This window comes from Mus caroli, unplaced genomic scaffold (genome assembly GCF_978045245.1).
Source record: "Mus caroli unplaced genomic scaffold, Mus_caroli_1 scaffold_13, whole genome shotgun sequence".
NCBI classification, from domain to species: Eukaryota; Metazoa; Chordata; class Mammalia; order Rodentia; family Muridae; genus Mus; species Mus caroli.
In genome coordinates this window covers 89,940,641-89,966,457 of record NW_028227268.1, presented here as the reverse complement: position 1 = coordinate 89,966,457, position 25,817 = coordinate 89,940,641, and the positions used below count along the sequence as shown (strand labels likewise).

Sequence of the window (25,817 nt, the reverse complement as noted above, 5' to 3'; positions counted from 1 at the left end):
CTGGAGTGTCTGAAGACAGCTACAGTGTACTTACATATAATAAATAAATAAATCTTAAAAACAAAACAAAACAAAACAAAAAAAACCAAGGGTTGAGCCAAAAGACCTTGATTTTTTTTCTGTTTTACAAGGTTGTTCTGAGGGTCAGATGATGCAGACATCTTTACTGAGTACAAGCCAGGGAAAGGGCATGAGGGTGACATGGGGACTAGTTACTCGGCTGACTCTCACAACTCTACCAGGCAAATGCTTTCCGAACCACAAACTGTTAGCATGACTTAGATTGAAGTGTGTCTGCCTTCCAGGTGAGCAGTAGAGTGGCGTCTTATGCATAGGTCTTCCACAGATTGAAAACGCCACCAGGGCAGGCCTGGCAGCCGGCCACACTTTCCTTAGTGCACTGTATTTTCTGGCAACCAAAGGACAAGATCAGCACTGACAAGCAGCAAGCTTTTTCTTAGATTTGAAGATGTGGATTTGACGACTTTTCAAAACCATCAATCTTTAAGCAGATGAACTGTCACTCAAACTTCACTCAGTTAAACAAGGGTGGGGATCAATAAACTTAGAAATATCTTAAGTAATTACCAAAGGCAATTCTCTTAAAATTGCTAAGTTAAAAGTGACAGGGTATATGGGTAGTATAAATGCTGCCATTAACAGGAACCCTCCTGTCAGCACTGCTAACAAACAGCAAGTCATGTTTAGACAATAGAATATTTATGAAGCAATAAACAGAACATCCACAGGAAAAATATCAGCTGCCAAAGATATTTTCTGCAGAACCACATCTGTGCACTTTGAACCAAGGTCAGCACCCACTGCCTTTTAATTAATTCTCAAGAAAAATAATTAAAAATTTGAAAAAATACAATAATGAGAATTCATCTGAATATTTACATCCCTTTACGGGAATGAAGCTCGGAACTAGTTAATGGTCTTAAGATTTGTAATGTTAAAAGGAAAAGGCAAGTGGACATATATTTTTCTTTCTTTCTTTTTTTTTTTTTCAAGACAGGGTTTTGCTGTGTAGCTCTGGCTGTCCTGGAACTCACTTTGTAGATCAGGCTGGCCTCGAACTCAGAAATCCACCTGCCTCTGCCTCCCAAGTGCTGGGATTAAAGGCGTGCACCACCACCGCTGGGCTAAATGGACATATCTTTATGGTCCTTTATTTTTACTCTTCTCTAGCAGACAAGAGGGCAGGATGGGTGGATTAACACAGTACTGGGCTCTTCAGAGGCCTGCAGCTCCTATCAGTGAGGACAGCATGGTAACAGTCACTGCAACAGTCCTGGGAATCATGCACAGGCTACATTGGGAATGCACTAACATATGGTAAAGTCAAGGGTCAACCCCAGGACTGCTGACTCTACAGTTCTGGACCTCTTTGCACTATCTGATATATATCTACTTGACTTTAAAGACTAGCACCTGTTCTTCTGTCTAACATAAAATAATTAGAACTGGGCCCCACATATGATAGGGGGAATCTTATCTTTTGGGAGTAGGCAAATTTGTTAATGGCCAACTACGACATCTGACTTAGCAAATTTCCAGAAAATTCCTCTGCATCTGAGTGGTTATAAAAACATTAAGACAGGTGAAGCTAGTCATGAAGTTAGCAACCATGATGGAGAAAAGCAAGAGGTCAAAGGAATGGTTTATCTTACACACTGCTAAAATTCTGAGTGACTTCTCTTTGCAGAAGATAACTAAGCTGAGAACAAATGGGTTTCCTGTGTTGTGAGTATTATACAGGTTAGTAGCGATCTCCACAGGAACAACAAGCAGGGCTCCAATTCATGAGCAATACCTTAGGGCTTCTACTGCAGATACCATGACCAAGAAGCAAACTGCGGAGGAGAGGGCTTATTTAGCTTAGGTTTTTCCATCAAGTATCTACAGCCTGATATTATGGAGGCATTTCTTAGTGGAGATTCCTGCCTGTCAAGCTGACATAAACCTAAGTTGACATAAACCTATCAGGCACAATTGACTCCTTGTCAACTTGACACAAACATGTCACTGGTAAGCCACCTTACCTATCTCATTCATCCCCCAAGATTTCATATTAAAAACATAAATAACTTTAAAAGTCCTGCTGTCATTATAAAGTCAAACACATTAAAAATTCAGTCTCTATAAAATAGCCAATTGCTTTTAGAATCCAAAGCCTTTCAACTGTGGGCACCTGTAAAATCAAAACTAAATTAAATGCTTTCTTACTTCAAAAGCTAAGAACCAGAACACAGGCACATCAAATCAAAGCAAAATCAAAGGACTCAACATCCAGTGTAGGGGATCTGCTCTTGATCTTCTGGGCTCCTCCAAGGGGCTGGAGTTCCTTCCCTGGTGCCATCCTCTGAAACATATACAGCATGTCTTCTAGTTCTGGCTGACTACACTCCACTGCTGCCACTATTCTTGGTGGTCATCCCATAGTACTGGAATCTCCAAAATGCTGGAGTCTTCTGTTCAACTGGGCTGCATTTTCACCAATTTCTTTCAAAGATTCTCTTCAATTTGCCTTAATCTCTTTGTATGACTCCTTCAGGCCTGGGTCTTCAACTGCCACTGAGGCTGTACTTTCACCGATGGCCTCTCCTGCTCTTCATGATTCTTTCATGCCTTTAAGCCAGTGCTTCCTAGATGATTATTACACTATCAAGTTCAGCTGCCAGTCCAACCTTGGTCACCTATGGAACACAGCTTCTGCATGCTGACACTCAGGAAACACTTCCTAGAAGATTTCACCTCAAGGATACTGGTCTTTTCTTAACCCCCACCAGCTCTAATTGACTAGCATCAAGTATTCCAGCAAAGGAAATGTTTCACTTCAGTCCCAGCAAACCAGAAATACAGAATCTTAATTCAAAACAAAACACCAAACCTCTCCCTCTGAAACTTCACAAGCCAGACTTAGATCTTCTGTATTGCCCTCAACATTCTTGCCTTCCAAGATCCTACAGAACATCTCACCAAGCACTGAACAATCAATGGCTTTTCTTGCACAAAGCCTCCCCAAATTCCTACCCAAAACAGCATGGTGAGGTCCGTCACAATCCTGGTAACAATTTGTTTTAGTTAGGATTTCTCTTGCTTCAGTGAAACACCATGACCAAAAAGCAAGTTGGGGAGGAAAAGGTTTAAATGGCTTACACTTCTGCATCACTGTTCTCATCAAAGAAAATGAGGATGGGAACTCAAAACAAGGGAGGAACCTGGATGCAGGAGCTGATACAGAGGCCCTGGATTGGTGTGCTTACTGGCTTGCTCCTCATGGCTTGCTCCACCTGCTTTCTTACAGAACCTAGGGCCAACAGCCCTAGACTAGAACCCTGGAACCACCCACAATGGGTAGCTAGCCCTCCTCGACCAATCATTAATTAAGAAAATACCCTATAGGCTTGCCTATAGTCTGATGTTATGAGGGCCTTTTCTTAAAGGAGATACCTTTTTCTCGGATGACTTTAGCTTGTGTCAAGTTGGCATAAGACCATCCAGCACAAGGATCTATCACATTTTATCAATCTAAAGGCCAGGGAGTATAAACACAAAAAGAAAATCATTTTTTATGTACTATCAGGAAAGTACATCAGTACTTCAAAAGTACTTCTATTTTTTACTTTACTTTATATTTGTGAGTGTTTTGCTTGCATGATGCTAAGGGTACCCTTGTGTGTGCAGTTAACATCAGTTTTGCTTGCATGATGCTAAGGGTACCCTTGTGTGTGCAGTTAACATCAGTTTAAGACAGTTGTGAGCTGCCATGTGTGCTGGAGACTGGACATGGATTCTCTGCAAGTTCATTAAGTCCTATGAAATCTGGGCTATCATTTTTAGTCCCCAAAAAGGAATTCTGAATAATATTAATTGAAAGGTACACATTACAAAGACTGTTAAAATGTTAAAAAAAAAAGTTTTGGAATTGGGTAGTGTGTTCCATATTCACTAAGCATAGCAGGGTGGGCAATGATAGGATTTAGGCAGATTTCTTAGGGCCACACAATGATAGGATTTAGGCAGATTTCTTAGGGCCACACATGTTCAGTGTTTATAGATAATTTAGATCTTGAAAACAGAAAGAAGTCAAAAGATAAGAACACTGTATGTCAGATATATGAGTTAAATTCTGGGGGAAGCTTGTGCTCGTGAACTTTCTTCACCAGGCAGGAGTTAAACTTTGTCAACTCTAGGACAGGTGACAATATGTTCTAAGTGACAATAACGTTTTCAAGTAAGTTTTATTTTGTTTTTCCCTGTTTTTTTGAGAGAGTTTGTCTGTGTAGCTCTGGCTGTCCTGGAACTCACTCGGTAGACCAGACCTGCCTCAAACACAGGGATCTACCTGCTTCTGCCTCCTGAGTGCTGGGATTAAAGGCGTGTGCCACTATACCTGGCTCACATCATTATTTTTAATGTATAGATTTCTATATAATTGGTATATAATTTGAGTTAGATTAAAATATGTTTTATGTTAGTAAAGCTATTGACTTGGGTTCTTAGAAGGAGGTTCAAAGTCAGGTTGATTCTGTTAGAACTGAAAGCTCTGGGGCAGGTCTGTTATTTGCTCATTGACCCTGGACTTGGCAGATGCCCAGCTGAATTGAAAGAGAACAAGACCCCACAGTAAAGGAAGTGAGTGTAGGATGAAATTGAATTGTGTATAGGGGTCTTTGGGAATAGCATTTGAAATGTAAATGAAGAAAATAGCTAATAACAACAACAATAATAATAATATAAAGAAATGCCTCATGTTGGTTTCAAGCTTTAGTGTTGGAAGTTGTGATATGATCAATGATTTGAACAAAGAGACTCCCAATTTTCATTTTGAGCTAGGTCTTAAAAATTTATAAGTGTTTGTGATAATACAGAAACTACTGGTTTGGCAACCTGAGGAGAATCAAGGGAAAAAAATTAACAAAGAGCTCTTTTATGGTTTTTTTTTTTTTTTTTTTTTTTTTTGGTTTTTTGAGACAGGGTTTCTCTGTGTAGCCCTGGCTGTCCTGGAACTCACTTTGTAGATCAGGCTGGCCTTGAACTCAGAAATCCACCTGCCTCTGCCTCCCCAGTGCTGGGATTAAAGACATGAGCTACCACTGCCCGGTGGGGTTTATTTTTATTTTAAAATACTTACTTTGATTTGTGTGTATGAGTGTGTGTGTCTGCACATTTTGCATGTATGTGTGCATTGGGAGGCCAGAAGCGGGTGCTGGAGTTACTGGTACCATAACCCCCGGCCATGGGTGTGGGGTGTCCAACTCTGGTCCTCATCAAGACTCTTAAGTGCATTAACTACTCACTACCATCAATGTGAGGCCACAGCCAGCGGTGTTACTGCTATCATCTGGATGATGAACTACAGCAGAAATCCTGACCAGCTACTCTGCAAAAGAAGGAAAGCTTCAAGTGATAAGGAGTGGGTCCCAGGACTCAGGAGACTCCTTTATGGCAGTCACGGTAAGGTACGTTAGAGTGCTTTGCTGACCTTCACGCCCTCTTTTCCTGCTTCCCTACTCCAGTCACTTCAACAGTCTCATCATAGCTTGTTCAGATACAAACTAGAATTCCAGATGTGTAAACATTTCAGGGAGGAGAGATCTCAGGTACTGACCCTGACTGAAGAGGGTTGGACCCAGATGGAGCAGGTTAGCTCTGTGCATGTTAGCTCAAGATACTTGGAATGAAGAATTCTTGAATTTTACTTGTGGAAATTATAAGAGTATGGTAAAGAGTTACCTAAATATATTTGCTAGATGCAATATCCATCCATCCATCCATCCATCCATCCATCCATCCATCCGTCCATCCATCCATCCGTCCATCCATCCATCCGTCCACAGCAATGAATCTGATAGGAAAGTATAAAAGTTTTCTCAAAGGGTCTTTGAGCTTAAACATTACAAAGCCTCACTGATACAGAGGGCTCAGATAAGCTAACAGTACCTCGGTGGGAAGGAGAAGAGGCTCTCTAGTCTTGAAGGATCAATTTCCACATTATCACATAGGAAGCCAGATGACCTCTCATCTGTCACAGCTGCCCTATTTAATGCTAACAGAGCTGAATGAAGATGTGCCATGGGAGAAATGCCTGGCTCTCCAACATTTGCCCAGTCAGTCCAGATAAGCCTTGAAGAGGCAGATTCTCAGCTCCTGGTCAGAGCCTTGCAGAGAGACGTGCTGTGTGGGGCCTAATGATGTGATATCAGACATCCAGTTCTGATACTTAAATAAACTTGACCATTACTTTAAGGAAACTTTAGGCTGTTCTGTAATCCCTAAAAATAATTTTTGGTAATTTTAATTTCCAAATAGGTGGTCAGATAATCAAAGTTCACAGACTGGTTTACACATCATAAACACTGAATGACAGTCCCCTGAAGCACACAAAATAGAAACCAATCACAAAACAAAATACCTCAAAGTGCTGATGACACACATTAGAAATACAGAAAATGAAAAGATAAAATGATTTTCACTGACTTGCTAATTATATTTTAAAAATATGTTGAGTATCAAAATAAGACTTTCTATTACTGAAGACCAATAGGTGACCATTACTACCTTGCATACTTTCTATAGCTGAATAATACAATTTTATTTGTAACAAAAAGGTATTTTAAGATCCCAATTAAAAAAACTCATATAATAATGAAATTGGCTAGAACAACAAGACACACATTTGGTAAGTAGCAACTGCATTGCTACTGGATACAGCAAGCACATATCCCATTATGTAAATGAATTCAAAGATACTTCCTGACTGATCAGCTAGAAGGGACATAATGATTTATAATTCAAATAACTGAGCACTGAAATCAAATTGAGCTAATATATATTTCTAAATATGCAAACTTGAAATAATTGTTAAAAAATATAAATCAATGTACCTGTGTGGAAATAATTTACATGTTATAACCTTTAACCTTTGTCTAATAAATTTTCTGAAAATAAGACTTAAAAATTAATTTTGAGAACTATTCAAAAGGAATATACAGCTTATAAATTAAAAGGTTATGTGTATTTAAAAATAGATAACAAAAAGTATCTTAATTGTTACCAAAAATTAGGTATTATGCAAGTTATATGAAATGAAAATACAAATCAAATTAATTTTATATCAAATATGAATATCAAACTAAAATCAGAGTGAATCTAAACAATAGGTGTGTGCTCTACAACCAAAGCCTTTCATAGTAATTCACTGTGAAAACCTGGAGAGTTTGCAATACTATGAAGTACTTATAAACCACTTCATATGTTAGAAATAAAGAGTATTTCAGCACCATTATTAGAAAAAAAAAACAGGTTGATTTTTTTTTTAATAAGAAAAAAATACATATCTTAAAAAGCCAAAATGACCACTGGAATTGGGTTGTACATCACTTTCCAGTAAAGAGGAAAAACAGCCTAGACAGGTGTAATTTATCATTTTTCTGATTTAATATCAAAGAAATATATTAAAATAATAAAAAGAATCCTGAAATCCTCAAAATTTGTAGTGATAAATAGCCCTCCCTGTCTTTATTGCATTATACCTACTAACAGAAATATTGCATGGTGGATTTTGCCAGACAAGGACGATTATTTTCCAATAAAAAGTTGCATATTAAATTCCAGCACAAAAGTGGGTGTCTAATACTTTGGAAATCTTTTATGGTTTATAGAGGAACACAATCTTAAACTTAACTAATACAAGCATATTCCTGGAACGAAACTACATTAAAGGTTTCCATCCAAAGCTAACCATTTTCAGAATTTGTCCGTATATGAAAATATCAGCTAATCTTACAGGTTAACTAAAACAATGCTTGCTTATTTATTTATTTATTTAGCATAACATCTATGTGTCTTACAGCTAAATTATAAGGAACAATCTACAATCTGGTTTTTATTGGTAGAAATACAATAACTAATCTAATAATAAGGATGATTTCTGGCTTCAAATTTTATATGCTCTCTAGAGGCAAAAATGTAAACACTGAACACGTAAGAGGAAATCTTAATTTAGAGTACGTCTGATGATAACTGGATGAGGAAGCCGGCAATCAGCGAGGTGGTCAAAGCTCTTTCTGTTCCTCCTTTGTGTGTCTAAGGACGAGGCTTCATGAGGTGGGATTGTCACAGCCTGTGCCTGCCTTCAAGTTAGTCATATGCTTTCTTTCAGAAAGAGAAATTTCGGAAAATTATAAAAACTATGGATTGAAATACATGTGTACTGCATACTTTATTATGTAATCATTAATTAGCCTAGCTTAATAAAAACACAATTAGACAGGAATGAATCTATCTATCTATTTTCATATCATAGTTACTATAAACACATTTATAGATAAGGCTAAACAGACCAAACAGTTATTGTACTATTTTGGAAAGCTAGAAGCAAGGGAACGACGTGGCCATGCCGCCATGCCTGCTGAGTAGGTGCAGCACATAGCCACAGAAAAGGATATCCAACTGAAAGGTCACTCAGGAACTGAAGCGTCCTGGAGAGTACAGGCTCACATCTTCCCCAGTACTTCAGGTTTGTAACACTAAACATGAAGGAAATGGGTTCAATTGTTAGAAAGCTACCAGCATAAGAAGACCCTCGGAAAAGGAATACATGTAAGTCAGGTGCCTTCGATCACCAAGTGAAAAGCATGTTCAAATTTCAACATATTAGAAAAATTCTAATAGCACATTTAAACTTTTATACAATAATATACATATAATGTACATTAGCATGAAATTCTGTAAGTTTAAAATAGTAAATATTTTAATTTAATTTGATTTAATTTAATAGTAAATAATTCTTTAAATAAGTCAGCCTATAATGTTAAGTGTTTCACAGAAGAAACAAATCTGGAATCAAGCCAAACAGAATGGGAACAGGAAATATCGTCATAAAGGAGTTCATGAAGGTGAACCAGTCACTGCCCCAAATGAATCATCACCTGGGGGCTCCAAAACTGATCTACGTCCTGGTGTTGACCCGGCTTCGCTCCTGTGAGCAGGCCAGGGTTGCCTGTGAGGCACATGGTATCCAAGCAGAAGCCTTGATGTTGGTTTGACAAGCACTGGTGGGTCTGTGAGGAGAAGCCATTGAGCTCTATAAACACGTCTTTGCTGGAGCCACGGGATGCTTAGTTTAAGGCAATTATGAGCATAGTTTGCAATTCATTCTTCAGTGGTCTTTGAGGTGGGGTGTTTTGTTTTTAATTATAAAGCAAAAAAAAAAATCCTGTAAATATCTATATATCTTTTTAGGACAGTGTTATGATATTGTATATTATAGTGATGTGGCCATCCAGACAAATAATAGTGCCCTTTAGATGGTGAGGTTTAAGTATGAGAAGCTTTAGTGAAGCGCAATGCACACACTAACAATTAAAGCCAAGGTTGTAAGTTAAAAAATTAATATCTATAAACAGATGGAAATACAACAAGATGATATGTGAATCAAAACAGAAAAAAACCCAAAACAGATACTCACATTTTCGTCATGAATGTTTCCAGAACATGGTTATCATCTGTTATTCCTAAGACTTCTGACATACGAGCATACACCTGCATGCATGAAAAATGTAAGTGTTAAAAGCTTTATCGTTCATAGGTAGTTTCAAAAGGCTGCTCAAGTTAACAAGTCTACAACTCAAAGATCTACATCCATACTGAAACAGGGAATGAGTCCAGAGCTCATGAGATGAAAACTATGTCATCCCCAACTGCAGTGCCTTTCCCCACAGGAAACACTCCTGCTTTGGAATGTGTCCACACTAACACACAAACACAGCCACACTCATTTCCACCCATAACAGCTCAACATTGGGGTTACCTTTTTCTTTTCCATACCAAAAAATTGGAAAATAGTACTCAAGAAAAGAATCTATCTATTTTAGATATCAGCAAAGCATCAATAAAATTCAAGATGACTCAAGGTGACAATGAAAAAGTGTTCTTAGGAAACAGACAGTCTGAGTCAGTTACAGTCACTCCCTGCAATACTCTCGAGCTGAGACAGAGACAACTCTGACTGTGGACTGTGGGACTGAACATCATCAGCACATGAGGATCCTCTGAGCTTTTAAGTGGGCACAGCTGGCTGCAGAGCTTGGGTGACATTTCTGTGTCAACCTCAGGCACACATACCAGCAGCAGTCAAAGGACCATTCCCCGGGAGCCTGGTGAGCTGAGCACAGTTAGCACCTCTACATCCCTATGCTCTGCTGGGACTGCAGGTTCTCCCTGCCAGACACAGCTGTCACTTCATCCCCAGTGACTGTCTGTCGTCTCACCTTCTCTAATCTGTTTATTTGCTACGTATGACAACTAAGCTTTATTTACACATTAGCTTGATATACTGCCACAGGTCACAGTAAGATAATAAATCACTCGGAGTTAAAGGGTCATACAGGAGAGGAGTGCAGAAGTATTGTATTTGAGTTTTAAAAATTATGCAAATCAGAACTTTGTGATACAAATTTTCCACCTGGGTCCTATGTCTGGAAGCCCCTTCCTCAGGCTAGCAAGATAACTGATGAGAGAAAGAGAGAGAAGGAGGAGGGAGGAGGAGGAGGAGGAGGAGGAGGAAGGAAAGAGAGAAGGGAAGAATGGTGGGAAGAAGCTGCGGCAGAGAGAGGGGAATGAAAAGTATTATTAAGATTTCCTATGTCTCTTCTGCTGACTGTTGAGCCCTCCACGACAGCATTCCAAAGATTATCCAGTGGCTGCTGTGATCACTGTGTGTCCTAAGATACTTGTAGCTGAAGGAACTTAGTCACCACCAGTCCTCTCAATCAGAAACTGTAAGCACAGAGAAGGCTCAAAGGAATAATGATGTATACAAAGGGAACTTTCCCTTAATTTACCATGACCCATGGCCATGGCCAAGAAGATTCAAGTCAGTCCTCTTGGAAAAGCTGATATCAATATGACTTTTGGTATAAAAACTTTTCATTCCTTGACCCCATGTACACCCATTTTCAACCATTTCTCTCAAGTGGAAGCACAGAAGAACTGAATCATCGCTAGGACTTCTCTGGCTCTTCATTTTGTCAGCAGCAGCCTTCCTCTTCTCCCACTATTCAAAAGCTGTCTTCTCCAAGGCCTCCCTAGCCTTCCAGGCACGGCGAGCTTCATGTTCCTGTGTGTATCTGCCTCATTCATCTACCCTGGTCCTTTCACTTCCCGATGTTCAGTTGTCCACTTCTCCCATTTTGCTAGAAAATCGTTTCAGACTGATATTATGCCTTACTCATTGGCTCAGCATCTATGACAATTGTTAATGACTATGGCATGTACACTTAATATGTAAGAGAAAAAGCCTACTGAGACTTACTACAATGTGAATAATCAAACAATGAAATGTGCCCTCTTACATTTTAGGATATATTGAATTCTGTGGCCAAAAAATATGGAAAAAAAGTTTTTTAGAGAGCAACATGGATTGTTATTTTTATCTGTGGTTATCCCGTAAGAGCCTGTATTTAAGACCAATGTGTGAAGGCACATGCAGTGGAGACCTGACATGCTGCTGTCTGCTCTCTTCTGCTCAATGCAGGGTGCACATTATGTTCCTCATCCTGACTGGAATTTGGAAGGCCCTGGTGCTCACCAAGGATGAAAACATGGATGAAGCTACTAGCTCCTCTAGGTCTCCTGAGTTCACGATCACAGTCAAAGACAAAGAAAATGTCCCATAAGTCCTCTAGGCATTTCCACGCGGCTCATCCCTGTGGCATTGTCATAACACGGTCCTCTGTTTTTGTTAACATTAGTTAACTTCTTCTGGATCATCGATGACCACTTTGCACTTCTGTAAAAGGAAAACTTACATCTCAAGATGTGTCACTGTGCCACGGTGAAGAACCTAGTAACTAATGTGTTATTTTGAAAACTGAGGATCCCACCAGCAGGGTTTTGGTTTGTTTGTTTGTTTGTTTGTTTGTTTGTTTTCCTGTTGGGAGAGTTTGCTAGGCAGGCAGGCAGGTCTGCCATGCTCTGCTGTCAAAACAGTTTCTCCAAGCATCAGATCTGAGGCAGCACCACGAAAGAGCAAGCAGTCAGCACTGGCACTGGCAGGGCTTTACCCACAATCCTCCTTGTAACCTGCACCATTCCTTTTAGCATCCATTAGCTTTGATCCCCATTATCCCATCTAGAGCTGTGTCAACGCTTCTGTCCTCGGGGACTTCTCTCCACTACCAGGATCTGACAGTCAAGCCGGAGTACTAAACAGGAGCATTACCTCTTAAATCCACTTATCTGATCTACTGAATAGTAAATTGAAAAGCTCATTAAGAGCAACAATCTGATTTGTTTTCACATGTGACAGGGTCACTTAAAATCAATGGATGATTACATCGTTTCTCTTAAAAGACTGCCTCACATTTCTCAAGGCCTCATGCCAGTCAGAGAACATGACGATAATAGGAAAACATCTTCTAACATTTAGAATTTAATCATGTGACATACACAGACTATTTAAGAGGTAAGACATAACTTGCCCAATGAGGCATATCTACAAAACTGTTTATCATAAAGCATCAGTCAAAAAAAGGTTTCTAATGAAATCAAATCTAATATAATATTTAGAGTTCTAAGTACTTCCTACAACATTTATCACTTCAAGATGATTTTAAAAATAATTTTTACCAAAATACCTTTGTAATAACATGAAAAAAACCATACTATACAATTCCTTTCCAGGAAGCATAGAGACTCAAGGGGAGACAGCAGCACAGACAACTAACTTTTGATTTCAGAAGCTACTAAGGTAATTTGATTCTAATGACACACATGGAAATACAGAAGAAATAAGAGCTTAAGGCCAGGCATGGTGGCAAATGCCTCTAACTCCAACTGTCAAACAGGCAGAAGATTGTGAGCTGGAGGCTAACTTGGGTTACACAGTAATACTACTTCAGAACACCAATGCCACCGCCTCCACCACCACTGCCACCAAAGTCACCAGCTGCTCTTCCAAGGCTGATAATACAATGACAACCAATGCACACTCATACCTTTGGTGGTGTTGTTGTTGTTTCCTTATGAAGTGGTTATTTATTTATTTATTTATATTATTTTTTAATTAGGTATTTTCTTCATTTACATTTCCAATTCTACCCCAAAAGTCCCCCAAGCCCTCCCCCCACTCCCCTCCCCCACTTTGGTGCGTTTTACACAGACACATACTTTGAAAACAGGCTTCTCTTGTTTCATCCCTCCTTTGCTCCCCCCCTCAGTGTGCCTCTGAGCAACTATGGCCACCACTTTACCAGTGCCTGTTAAATTCATGGTCAAGTGGATACTTTTGCCAATTCTACTTCAAATTTTATTTATTTGTTTGTTTGTTTGTTTATTGGACACAGGATCTCATATTCCAAATCCGAGTCACTAAGCATGGGAATTGCCAGACTTTTACATAAGTGTTTCCTAGAGAAAGCTTTCTCAAAGATTAAGACCTTTCTTTTTTTGGAAACTTGGGTATATTCCAGAGTTCCAAGTCTATTATCGACATTTTTTAATATCATATAATAATTATGATCTTGTAGTGTCAGTTCTTCATGCGAATAAAAGTTTCACCAATCATTTAAGCATGTGCTTTTGGAGGGGAGGGGAAAGGTCTGGTCAGCAGTTCTTAGAACATCTTGAACTCAGCAAAAGAAAGAATAGGCTTTGGTTCTAAAGACATTTAGATTTGGTTTCTGAATCTGCCACTAACTCAGTGTTCCTTGAAACGTGCAGAGACCTGAAAAGTGCATTTGTGGCTTCCTTCATCTTCCTCCACTTCATTGATTGAGGAAGGGTCTCTTGCTGAACCTGGAACGTGCTGGTTTTTGCTAGCCAGCTTGCCCTGGGGATTCTCAGTATCCCACCTGCCTGGCTTTTATGTGGGTTTGGGGGACTCCAAATTCTTCATGCTGTGTGGCAATTGCTTTAAGTACTAAGCCATTTCTCCAGTACTCGTGGAGATTTTAATAGCATAAAGATAACATCAAGACCAATAAACCTTTGAAATTTGCATTATTAATTCTAAAATCTTCATGTATATATTGAACCAATTAATACATTCTGTTCACAGAAATTGTCTTTGATAAAGGAATAAAACAATGACTGCAGTATTTCCCGACACAGAAGTGCTGTGGTCTGTGGTGCACCTCACGCAGGCTGAGTGAGCCTCTGCCACTGCTCTCAGCATAGCCTGCGCAACACCAGTTGTTACTGCATCTAAACAGGACCTGCCTCAGAAGTGCCCATTTTAACAGTCAGACGCTGAAACAGCTCATGAAATATATGAAATTTATAGAAATGTCAGAAATTGTCATTACAGTTTGAGAATACATGTTCCTAAAAATCATTTTAATAAATTCTTGTTATTTTATTGCAAGGGTTCTTTTAAAATTCAGGAACGAGCATTTGCATGTGAATATACTACTTCAGAGGTGCAATGCACCGCCAACTTCTGAACTCATCTAATGCGGGATGTTACTTGTGCTTTTACAGGTAGACAGCTTCAATCATCCTTTCATTTTTTGGCTTTCCTCAATAATCTTATATACAATTTTTCAAAGGAGTCAAATTAGACAACCAGAAAAGGAAATCAACAGAAAATCTGCAGCCAGCTAGTTGGCTTCGATTTAATAAAGAGCAAAGGTAAAGCCTACGCCGATCTGTACACTGCCCCCCCCCCCCCCCCCGCAGTCTGGGACTTGCAATTGGGTGTCTGCTGCATTCTGATTATAAGTTGCAAGAAGCTAATTATGTCAGTCCTTACATCTGAAGTAGATTATAGAACTGGGAAACCCAGAATGTTAGTTCCTAGAGGTTGATGGATATAATGATAGTCACAGAGATTCAATAACAGCTCTCTGTGAGATGCACTCAGAGGCACCACATGAAACAAATTAGAAACAATGAGAATCTCTCATTGTGTGCAAATATGAGAATAAAAGAAACCCAGTTCTGTAGGTTTTCATATGAGCTGTTATAATGAATTAAGATTTTTGGATAATGAATTTTCAGAAAATTACAGGGAGTTAATACATGTAGGCACTCTATAGATGTTTAAGATGTTATAACATCTCAAAGGCATTAGCATATTGTGCACAGTACTGTGGAAATCAACCACAGACTCCTGCCGTCAGGTGACATACCTTCTTTGAACCACCTAATTCTCATAAACTTACATCAAATAAGATGAAATTGGTAACATAACCCATCCCCAATTGGATTTTAAAGCACTATCTTAATTTACCGTAGTGACTTTGACTTATCAGCTAAGGCCTGGACACTTGTAACTTGAAAAACCTGTGCTCATGGTACCCACATGGAGACAGCGCCCCACACAGGGCGGTTCCTGTTCCATAAAGTTGACTGGAGTATGGAGACAGTACTCACGTGACAAAGCCACCAGTACTACTTAGGAAAGGATTTGGAACTTTGCCATTGAACTGTATATTATAAATAAGAAAGCAATCTCCCTAATTTTTGTCTTGTAGTCAATTCAGTCCTCTCTATAAGAGGACTCTGTTAAAATGGAAGGGGTTGGTAGCAGACTGAGGTGGAGTCTAGTGACCTAATAAAGCATTTAATTACGTAGCTGAACCATTTGGAAGAAAGAACATTGAGCTCTTTCATTGACATTTGGGGCTGACTAAAACAGGAACATTATAATAAATGTATCATTATAGCAAGAAATTAATGGTACAAACATCATTGCTGCATATTAAATATGTACCCATAGTGATATTGAATAAGCTCTATATTAATCTTTGCTAACCTTGCCATAGCATTTAACACAAAATTAATAAATATAGGATTGAAATTAGAACAAAGAAATCCTTTGGCAGAATTTAATTTAAAACCATAGTTTAAGTTGGGAACTACGTAGCAATGGCAGAGCAAGCTGCTGCCTGGGTCAGAAGACCTGAAAGTATCTGTCAGAGTAAAGCCAGTGAGGAAGTGCCATATGAATGTTAAATTTGTACTGCAACAAGACTATCTGAACTCACCATCTGTGGTGACCACCTTCCTAAGGGGACATGGATCTAGGAAATGGCTTAAGAAGCATTCCCAATCTGCTTGAATAACCTATTGTATAAGGAAACTTGGAGCAAGCACTCTGGCCTCACGTTCCCTTTGCTTCACATCCTGTGGCAGAGCATGAGCTCAGCAGGCTGGGGTGCAGGGTTGCCTGCTGCTTGTGATAATCCCCTCTCCCAGTAGGGGCCTCCACTGATGCATGGCTAAGAACTCGCTTCCTCTTTTGCTTGCATCCCAGTGGGGTTTCCATTCCTGACATGGGCCCAAATCCAGACTGATAAACGAAGGTGGAAAAGTTAAGGGAGGTCCAGATGCTGCCAGAGATTTTCCCAGATACATTTCTAGCCAGTCACTTACTGGGTAGAGAAGTACATAACGATCACGTGAAAATGAGTAAGACTGGTAATTTTGGAGAGAGTCTATTCTTTCCACCCCCATAACCAGAGCTAAGGTCTAACTACCACCTGTTCAACAGAATCTGGCTGTTTGCCTCTCTTTCCTTCAGGGAGTCACTGACTAAGGATCTTCACCAGCATGAACCTAATGCCTCCCGACAGGCTGTCCCTAGCCAAGAGGGACCCGGGTGGAGCGCACCAGTTATTGGTCACAGGATACACAGCTCATAGAGACTCCTGTGGTGCAGCCAGCTGAAAGCCAACCAGAGAAGATGAAGAGTACATTTGTCCTGACACAGCTTTGCTCTTGCTGGCTGCCAACTCACTCCATGTCTGAAGCCAAGCTTCTGTTACAACAGTCTTCTACGGATAAAGAGACACTAAAATTCTAGGTATTATTTTTCCAAACCCATTGAAAAAAATTACAAACAATGTTATGGCAAAAGAATAATGCTTGTTGGAATGTTTGAGACCATGGATTGAATGAGGCATTTTAGCCATTTACAGGTTTACTTATAATTTTGTATTATAACAAAATCTTTTATCACTAAGCCTATAGGGAGGTATGGTTAGATTTTAAAGGAAAAAAATTTACTGTATAAAGTTTGTGAGAGGATAAAGGCAGAGGAGAGGAACTGGGAAGCAAAGAATTTTGTGTATTCCTCATGCTTCTAGAAGATGTCAGCCAGAAATGCATTTTGGCACAGGTGTATCCTTTTCCCATCTAGTAAAGCTTACCCTCTCAGGCATTAGGACTCAGAAATACTAGAATCAGGGTCCTAGGTTGCTTTCACAGTAACTCCAGTCTTTAGAGTTGGTCCTACTAATGAGGTGCCTACTGACTATCTGGCTCTAAGACCTATACACTAGGAGGACAGAGCATATAGAAAGGAGTCAAGTCAGTGCAGTGGTCCCCACCTGAGTAACCTGACATGTCAGGAGACAAGCAGACAGATAGGTGAGCCCATCACCGGGACCAGTTACTCAACTCACCTTAACTATTTTCCAAGCCTTCTCGGGAACTCTGGAAACATCATTCTTCGGGCGTACAACCTAAAAAGCACAGAGTTTATGGACCTGCCACCTGATGTCAGATCTAAGAGAAGAGCAGTAAGCCTTCCCAATTTCAGGTACAAGGAAAAAAATGGCTCAGAAGTCTATTGCTGTCACTTAAAATATTTTTGATTTTTATTCTGTAGCCTAGTGGCATGGTGAAGTAATTTCCAAACTCTGAATATGATGATATGAATTACCATGGCTTTTTTGCAGTAGGATAACTCAAAAATAACAAAAAAAAAATTCAAAATTATTCAGGGCTAGCTCTAAAAAAGGAACAAACAAAGGTGGCAGACCTATTTAAGGCATCATTAAATACGGACTGCTGTCTTCCAGGATGTCCCTGAACTGAGGGATAGGACACGTGCAGCTAATGGTGTTGGTAGCCACATGACCTCCCAATGGCCAGAACCACATTTAAAACCAACAAACTCAATTGTTAAATCATTCAAAAAGAAAGGTAAATTATAGAATCATAGTGAATCTTCTGCACTTAATCCAATTCTTGGATACACCCAATCCTCTAAAAAAGCGTATCTCCCTATAGTTGTGGTGGGTCTGCGACAATTACTCAGAAGCAATCTCTACTTTTTAGCATCTTTATTTTATTTTCATGATTCTCTTATTTTTATTTACATACACTCTCTCTAAAATCATGTCCCACTTCCTATATTCAAAAACAGCGTTTGTAGCTCCCTTCCTCCTATTAAGAGACACTTAATTCTTTGTCCTTTATGTGTGGGAGGAAATCTGTGACATGGTAAGGAATGAAATAATAATCCAGAAATGACAATCTTCAGTGACATTCACATTTTTCCATTGGGTCAAGTATGCTTTTTGTTTTTAGATGGAGGTTCAAGTGGACAAAGTGGGTCTTGAACTTGCTATGTAGTGGATATAAACTGATTCTTAGATTATAGACATGTATCACCATGGCTGGTTTTATGTGGTGCCAGGGGCTCACGTTCAGGGCTTTCTCATGCTGGCAAGTGTTATATAAACTGTTCTACATTCCCAGTCTTTCTACATAGTTAAGAAGGTCCTTCATTTAATTTTCAATTAGTCTCCTATCGTAGCCTAATTAATGAAAACTACCTCCAACTCAGAGCGGGCAATATTTGCAACAACAATCTAAATCTGTTTCTATCTTAAGTCTTCTTTTTGCAAATTATCCATAAACATGCAAAGCCCAACTGGTGGACCTTGACAGTACACAATGCTCAGGAAACATTTTCTTCTGTCAGTAAGAAAACAAAATGACCAAAATTTACTGAGCATATTTTAAGGTAATTTCACCCAGGAGGAAGCCCACAAACAATGCACAGTGTTGCACACAGGAGGCTTTGACTGGAAATCTACCACTTACCAGCCTTGTGGTGCAGAGAGTCACTCAGAATTATTTTATTTAATGAATTAATTCTACAATTTTAAATTACTTTTTTTTTTACAGTCTCCATTTTTATCTACATAAGAATACAAAATATAATGTAATAAATAACAGTATGTGAGGCTGGAAAGATGGCTCAGAGTTAATTAAGAGAACTTACTGTTCCTTGCAGAGGACCTAGTTTCAGTTCCCAGGACACATGGTGGCTAACAAGCATCTAACTCCAGTTCCTGGGGATCCGACACAGTCTTTTGATCTCTGAGGGCATCAGTTATACATGGGATACACATACATACATATATACATACATACAAGCAAAGACACTGCTATATAAAAATAAATCTAAAACAATCAAAAATAAAATCACTAGGGAGGAGGCAAGAGGGGCTGGTGGGAAGACTTGTGGGACTTAGCCAACTATAGAGTGACTGAAATAATTAATTAAGCCAGTTAACTTCTAAAGCTTGGCTTCTTAACTTTAGGCTAAGGATGTATATGGGACCTAATTTTCATTGGCTTTTTGAAAGGATTAAAGTAGTAAATTTATACAGCGTATGCAAGACAGTCCTGACACAGAAAACTCTTGTATGTCTAAGCTGCTGTTACTACTATTGGCATATGCTGAGCGGACAATCCCTTTTACTTGTACTTTATCTGGACTGGATGCTGGAAAATAGTTGTGTATTTTAAGGTATTTGTGAAGAGCTTTAGTAATGGTTAAACAAGAATGGTTACAAGAGAGAATGGCCTCATGAAAGGCAGCATAACACCTTGTCTATAATGGGCCTGTAGGAGGAGCAGCAAGAAAAGTAGCAGGACAGGAAGTAGGAAGAAAACAGAATGGCAGGCCATGCCATTAACTAAAGGCTTGCCTGCATCACCTGAGCTCTCAATTCTGAAACGGTTTGAGTCATTGTAGATTTTTATTTCTCATGTCTGACATAAATTTTCAACACACTGACAAGTGGATGAATTATATTTCCACATCCAATCAATTATTGAAGTCTTTCCAATTCAGATCAATGAAACCAACTAATTGTCAACTTTTCCCTTCAGTACACCAACAAAAAGGGATTCCAAAATAAAATGAGAAGTTTAAATTATTTAAAATAAAAATTGTAAGGGTGCCTAAGGGCAGTCGTTACAGTGAGCCTAGCAAGGACTGTCATACACATAGGATTCTGGTGTTAGTGGTTTCTATGTCCGACTCTCCGTTCTGAGGCAGATTGCCTGCTTTAGGATCGAGTTTAGTTTCCGTGTCACTGTTGGCCAGCTAGGACCACTGCTTCCAACTGTTGTTGAAGTCATAATGTTAGTTGTGTTCAGACACTATGAAACTGATCATGCCCAAAACCCATCCTTACATGACAGGTAACATGACACAGAGAAAAGCAAGCTGGGTTGGTTTACAGTAGGAAGATTTTGTGAAATTCTAGTCTTTACAATGATGATAATCATATCTAGTTTAAAAAAAAGCTAAATGAAAAAAATTAAAAATTTATCCAAGTGTTGAAGCTGCAAGGAGAAACCTTACTACAGGCTGAGATACGATTTAAGTTGCAGTTGCAATCTCAACCTTTTCCTAGGTGTTTCTAATCCTACAGTAACTGAAAACGAAGAGGCTGAAACCCATGCCATGCATATAAATTGTATTACTATACAATGCCCAACTTTAAGTAGGTTGAAATGTGTTGGAATGGTTGTACCTCCAGATAAAAAAGACAGGCTTACATTTGTACCACAAAGAATAAAAACATTCCTAATAAGCCAGCAAATTTGTCCAAAGGGAGCAAGAAAAGAAGTGGTTATCAAAACCCGGAGTTTGGAAATGGCAATAAGTATTTAAAAAGCGAAAATCTTTGAAGCTGGGAGATTAAAACAGAATTTAAGAATCATAATTCTTTCTTGGTGGTGGTGGTGCATTCCTTTAATCCAAATACTGGGTGGTAGGAGTAGGAGGCTGGGGTTAAGCCTGGTCTACAGAGTGCATTCCAGGACAGCCAGGGCTACACAGAGAATCCTAACTTGAAAAGCAACAAGGAAAACAGAAAACAAAGCCAAACAAACAAACAATTGTAATTCTTAGCAAATGTAAAACCGCTGGTATACTAAATTACCTGGCATCTGTTAGCAGTTTCTTTTTGTTATGTGTACATGTTGGTGACTGTGTGAATTTATGGACACCACTTGCATGCATGATCCTATGAAACAAAAGAGGGTGCTAGATCCCCTGGAAATGGGAATTACAGACAGTTGAGATCCACCATGTGGGTTCAGAGAACTGAACTGGGTTTTGTGCAAGAGCAGCCAAGAATTCTTAACCACTGAGCCACTTCTCCAGCCTGATGGTTTAGCATTTCCTATCATTTTATAATTTTGCCATTAAGTTTTCCAAATAAACTTACTGAGTTTGAGAAATTTTCCATGGAAATGCATTTCCAATTTTGTAATGGTAATCAATCAGAGCATACAATCTACATCAGAGAAACTTGTTTCAAAGCCAGCTTGCTTAACATCTCTTCAGTAAAGCAAGGGATACTGGCACTGGGGAGCCACACAGGCCGAGGGGAAAACAAAATCCCAGTAAGTATGCCAAATGTGTTTTTATATATCAAGACTCCTTCAACAGAAACATTATGGGGAGATAAAAATTAGGGAAACACTGTACTTAACTAATTTAAAATGTTGAAAAATATTTTGCATTTATGTTTTATAACCAACTGCTTTCCCCACATTTGTCCCAAGGCAGCAGCAGCAGCAGCTCTATATACCCACCACTGCTAATACTAGCAATTGGAACATGCTCTTTGGCAAGGCAGAAATAAGATAATTGTTCAACTTAGGCTGGCTTTTCAGAAATACTGGAAGCATTGCCTGTAATTATAGACATCTGTCACTGCTAGCCACTCAGTACTAACCCTGACATCAATATACAACCATAGCACTAAACTGCCCCCAGGCATAGCAATGGAGACCAGATACGCTAGGCAGGCAATTGTCTGCTTCATCCAAACTATCTGTCAAAGGTTCCTAGCCACAAATAGCTCTTACATTTTGTATCCTTAGGATAATATGTTGATTTATTTTAGATTCTCTAATATTTACAGTCTGGGCCATCTACTAAAATAAAGAAACAAAACTTATGGCTAATGGAGGCAGTTACTGTTCACAGTCATCATAAAAGGTCATAGCTCAACCCTCAAATGTTAAAAATTGATGGCAGCTTTAACCATGTGCCATCATACAGATGTTTCCTTTTGTAGAGGCAATTATTTTCAATAGCAATTCAAAATGGTAAATACAATCTTTTATCAGTAAGTATGTTCTCACACTGATCTAATAGAAATCCTCATATTTTAAAGCTTTTTTTGAACATAACTATGAGTTTCAATGTTACAATGGAAGAATCTAGACTATAACTTTGTGTTTAGCTTTATCTTGCACTTAAGATACATACATATATATATATATACACACACATACACATACATACAAAAATACATACATATATGCTTAATATATGTGTTTGTATACATATATATGTGATGTGATGCATAAAAGCTAGTAAATGATATCGAAGGATAAAATACTGACATAATTTTGCTCCATATAACAACTCATAAAAACGTACATGCACATGTACAGTTGTATTTTTAAAAGCCCAAAGACACGCTCTAGCTTTAAACACCACTCTTTTTCCCCACTACGTTTTAGCAGCTTTGGACACAAATAGAAAATTATTAGACATTTAGGCTAATTAGGAGTTAAGACTTACAATTACTATGTGTTACTAAAAACTCAGATATTTCTTGGTCTGATCCACAGCAGCCTAGGCTAAAGAAAAACTATTAATTACAGAAAGACAGTTAGCTTACAAGTGAGCTGCATTTTAAAAACCTCCTTTAAAATACAATTGCTAAATGCCTTACAGTGCTGTAATGTGAGACAGGTTCAAATCTTATTACTTCACTGAAATTAAAACCTAAGTTTTAATACTGCTCAAGTCGAACAATGATTCCACACTTTATTGCTTTTGAAATCCCTTGATGATCATAGGAAAAAATGCCCCGGAGAAAAAAAGACTGTTTTCGATAAACAGAAAATACAGTTTGCACTCTTAGCCTCTTTGTCATCACAAAAAAAGGATTTAATGCCAATTCTTTAAAAAAAGACTTTTCCCCCACAAAATGTGCACCTTGTGTGCCATTTGTAAAATCAGTTCACTTTCTTTTATTTATTACTGCAGCGCGGCAAGGCAATAAAGCAGCTACCGATAGCTAATAAATTACATGCCTTTTAAAACAATTCTCTTGCTACAAAAACATGTAACTACAAAGGTTTACATTTACATGGTACAGCACACAAAATGTCTATATTTGTGTCCTATTAACCATCTTAGCAAATTGTGTAATCTGCCAAACAGCTGATAGGAAAAATAATGTGATCTACAAATGCCTACAACATATAGTGAAAGCTATGCATGAAATCTATACATGCTATTTAAACCTTTTAAAAATGCTTCCAAAATAAACTTTAAAATATTATTTCTTTGCACCAAATATATTTAAGGCCTTCTAACTAGGATTAATTTAAACTTTGCTCAGTTACTGAGTGCCAACACAGTATCCTTTTCTAATTTATGTTCTTAGGATAATGCTTTCTTTTACAAATTATAGCTCCCAGCAGTTACCTAAAACAAAGTTAAAATAGTGAGATGACTGGATGTAGGACAAAGTGCACATTCAGTTCCTATGCACTGTATTTATAAGAAGCTAGCCATGTGGCTACATAGTATCCGTATCAGATTAGCCATGTGGCTACATAGTATCCGTATCAGATTAGCCATGTGGCTACAGAGTGTCCGTATCAGATTAGTCATGTGGCTACAGAGTGTCCGTATCAGATTAGCCATGTGGCTACAGAGTGTCCGTATCAGATTAGTCATGTAGCTACAGAGTGTCCGTATCAGATGCATTCTGTGCTCCTCCCCTTCTCTTTCCCACACATAGCATGTATTTTAAATTATGTGCACATATCCACAAACACCACCATGAAAACTTTATTTTATAAAAGTAAGTAATTTGTAATTCCTCTGTCCCCCATCTCTCTGACTCTTCTGTATACAAATCAGTTTGGGAATATTTATACTCCAATTCCAGGATTAAATTGTTAAATTAATAAGCGTGTTTACTTAATGCTCTCATCCTCTAATCATGATAAGAAAATACATATGAGGTAATGTGCTTTTATAAAATTATTAATCTCCTCTATATCCTGCAATAGCTATAATATCTGTGACTTTTTGTTCCATACCTACAAAATTTTAACTTTATTTAATTATATCTTATGAGACTATTGCTTCAAATTTTAAAGCACCAACAATGCAGCCCCAGCCTTCTTCAGAGATGAGGTTTGCATTCTGTAGCAGTCTGCGTTTCCAATTTCTTTCTTTTGAATTGGTATAATTATCATGATTAATAATTAGGATCGTGTGGAAGATTTACAGATTTTTAACTTATCACTGTGTGTGTGTCCATGGAATGTGGGAAAGCAGGAGCACAGTGCATATTGGGGGGGGGGCTTTCAGGGGGTGGCACTCAGGTGTCAAGCTTGTATCCTGATGCCTGTTAGCTACTGAGCCATCTTATTGACCAGGTAAGTGTTTTTTTAAAAGAGTTCAATAAACTGAGTTTATTTCAAAGCATGTTATTTAGAAAGTAATCATTACTCTTAGTAATAATGACATTCTACAGCATTTATACTTCTCTATGGACATGCAGATATTTGTTTATACTTATAAATAAAATCAACTTATTCTTGCTTTTTTTTAATAGTAAATGAGCATGTTTGCTGAAATTAAGATCATTCCCCATTCTATAAATATTAATATTCTCAGTGACAAAGGGAAGGGCCAAAACACATAACATGTTTGTTCACTCACACTTTCTGCAGTACAGTAAACTCTAATTGAACTTTCATTTGGTGCATGGAAAACAACCTTGAATTACGCTTTGCACCTATGTGACAGAATACAGACAGTGTCTGCGTCATGGTGTCATCTGAGAAGTCAATGCTTTAACTTATCTTTTTGGCTGGAATGTTATAGTGGCTGTTGTTATCCTTCTTAATTTGACAAACAGGCTGAACTGAGTTGACATTATGATTTGCATCTGTAGCTGGGAACGTGGAAAGGGTGAGGCTGAGCGAGTTCCTCAAGGCCCAGCTGCCCCACCACGCAGCTCCTAATTCCTTCTTACATGTTTACATTACTCAGCTCAGCGACAAGCCACAAAAAAGTCTTAGCCTTAGATAATAGCCAGAAGCTGGAAAGAACCCAGATGTCCCTCAACAGAGGAATGGATATAGAAATTATGGTACATTTACACAATGGAGTACTACTCAGCTATTAAAAAGAATGAATTTATGAAATTCCTAGCCAAATGGATGGACCTGGAGGGCATCATCTTGAGTGAGGTAACACAATCACAAAGGAACTCACACAATATGTATTCACTGATAAGTGGATATTAGCCCAAAACTTAGGATACCCAAGATATAAGATACAATTTGCTAAACGCATGAAACTCAAGAAGAATGAAGACCAAAATGTGGACACTGTGCCCCTTCTTAGAATTGGGAACAAAACACCCATGGAAGGAGTTACAGAGACAAAGTTTGGAGCTGTAATGAAAGGATGGACCATCTAGAGACTGCCATATCCAGGGATCCATCCCATAATCAGCTTCTAAACGCGGACACCATTGCATACACTAGCAAGATTTTGCTGAAAGGACCCAAATATAGCTGTCTCTTGTGAGACTATGCAGGGGCCTAGCAAACACAGGAGTGGATGCTCACAGTCAGCTATTGGATGTATCACAGGGCTCCCAATGGAGAAGCTAGAGAAAGTACCCAAGGAGCTAAAGGGATCTGCAACCCTATAGTTGGAA

The 25,817-nt window shown here is 38.6% G+C and overlaps 1 protein-coding gene across 3 annotated transcripts in view; it reads right to left on the bottom strand.

Annotated features, from left to right (window-relative positions):
• Positions 1–25,817, bottom strand: part of Ranbp17 (RAN binding protein 17) — a 313,822-nt gene that overhangs the window by 109,363 nt on the left and 178,642 nt on the right. For 2 of the 3 annotated variants that reach the window (XM_085829033.1, XM_085829032.1), the window contains exons 15-17: positions 17,418–17,477; positions 9,479–9,552; positions 8,457–8,537 (exon numbers count right to left, since the gene is read on the bottom strand). In XM_085829033.1, coding sequence (XP_085685159.1) covers positions 8,457–8,537; positions 9,479–9,552; positions 17,418–17,477 — 215 coding nt within the window. The remainder of the gene's footprint in view (positions 1–8,456; positions 8,538–9,478; positions 9,553–17,417; positions 17,478–25,817) is intronic. The other variant, XM_021175823.3, reaches the window with a different exon arrangement.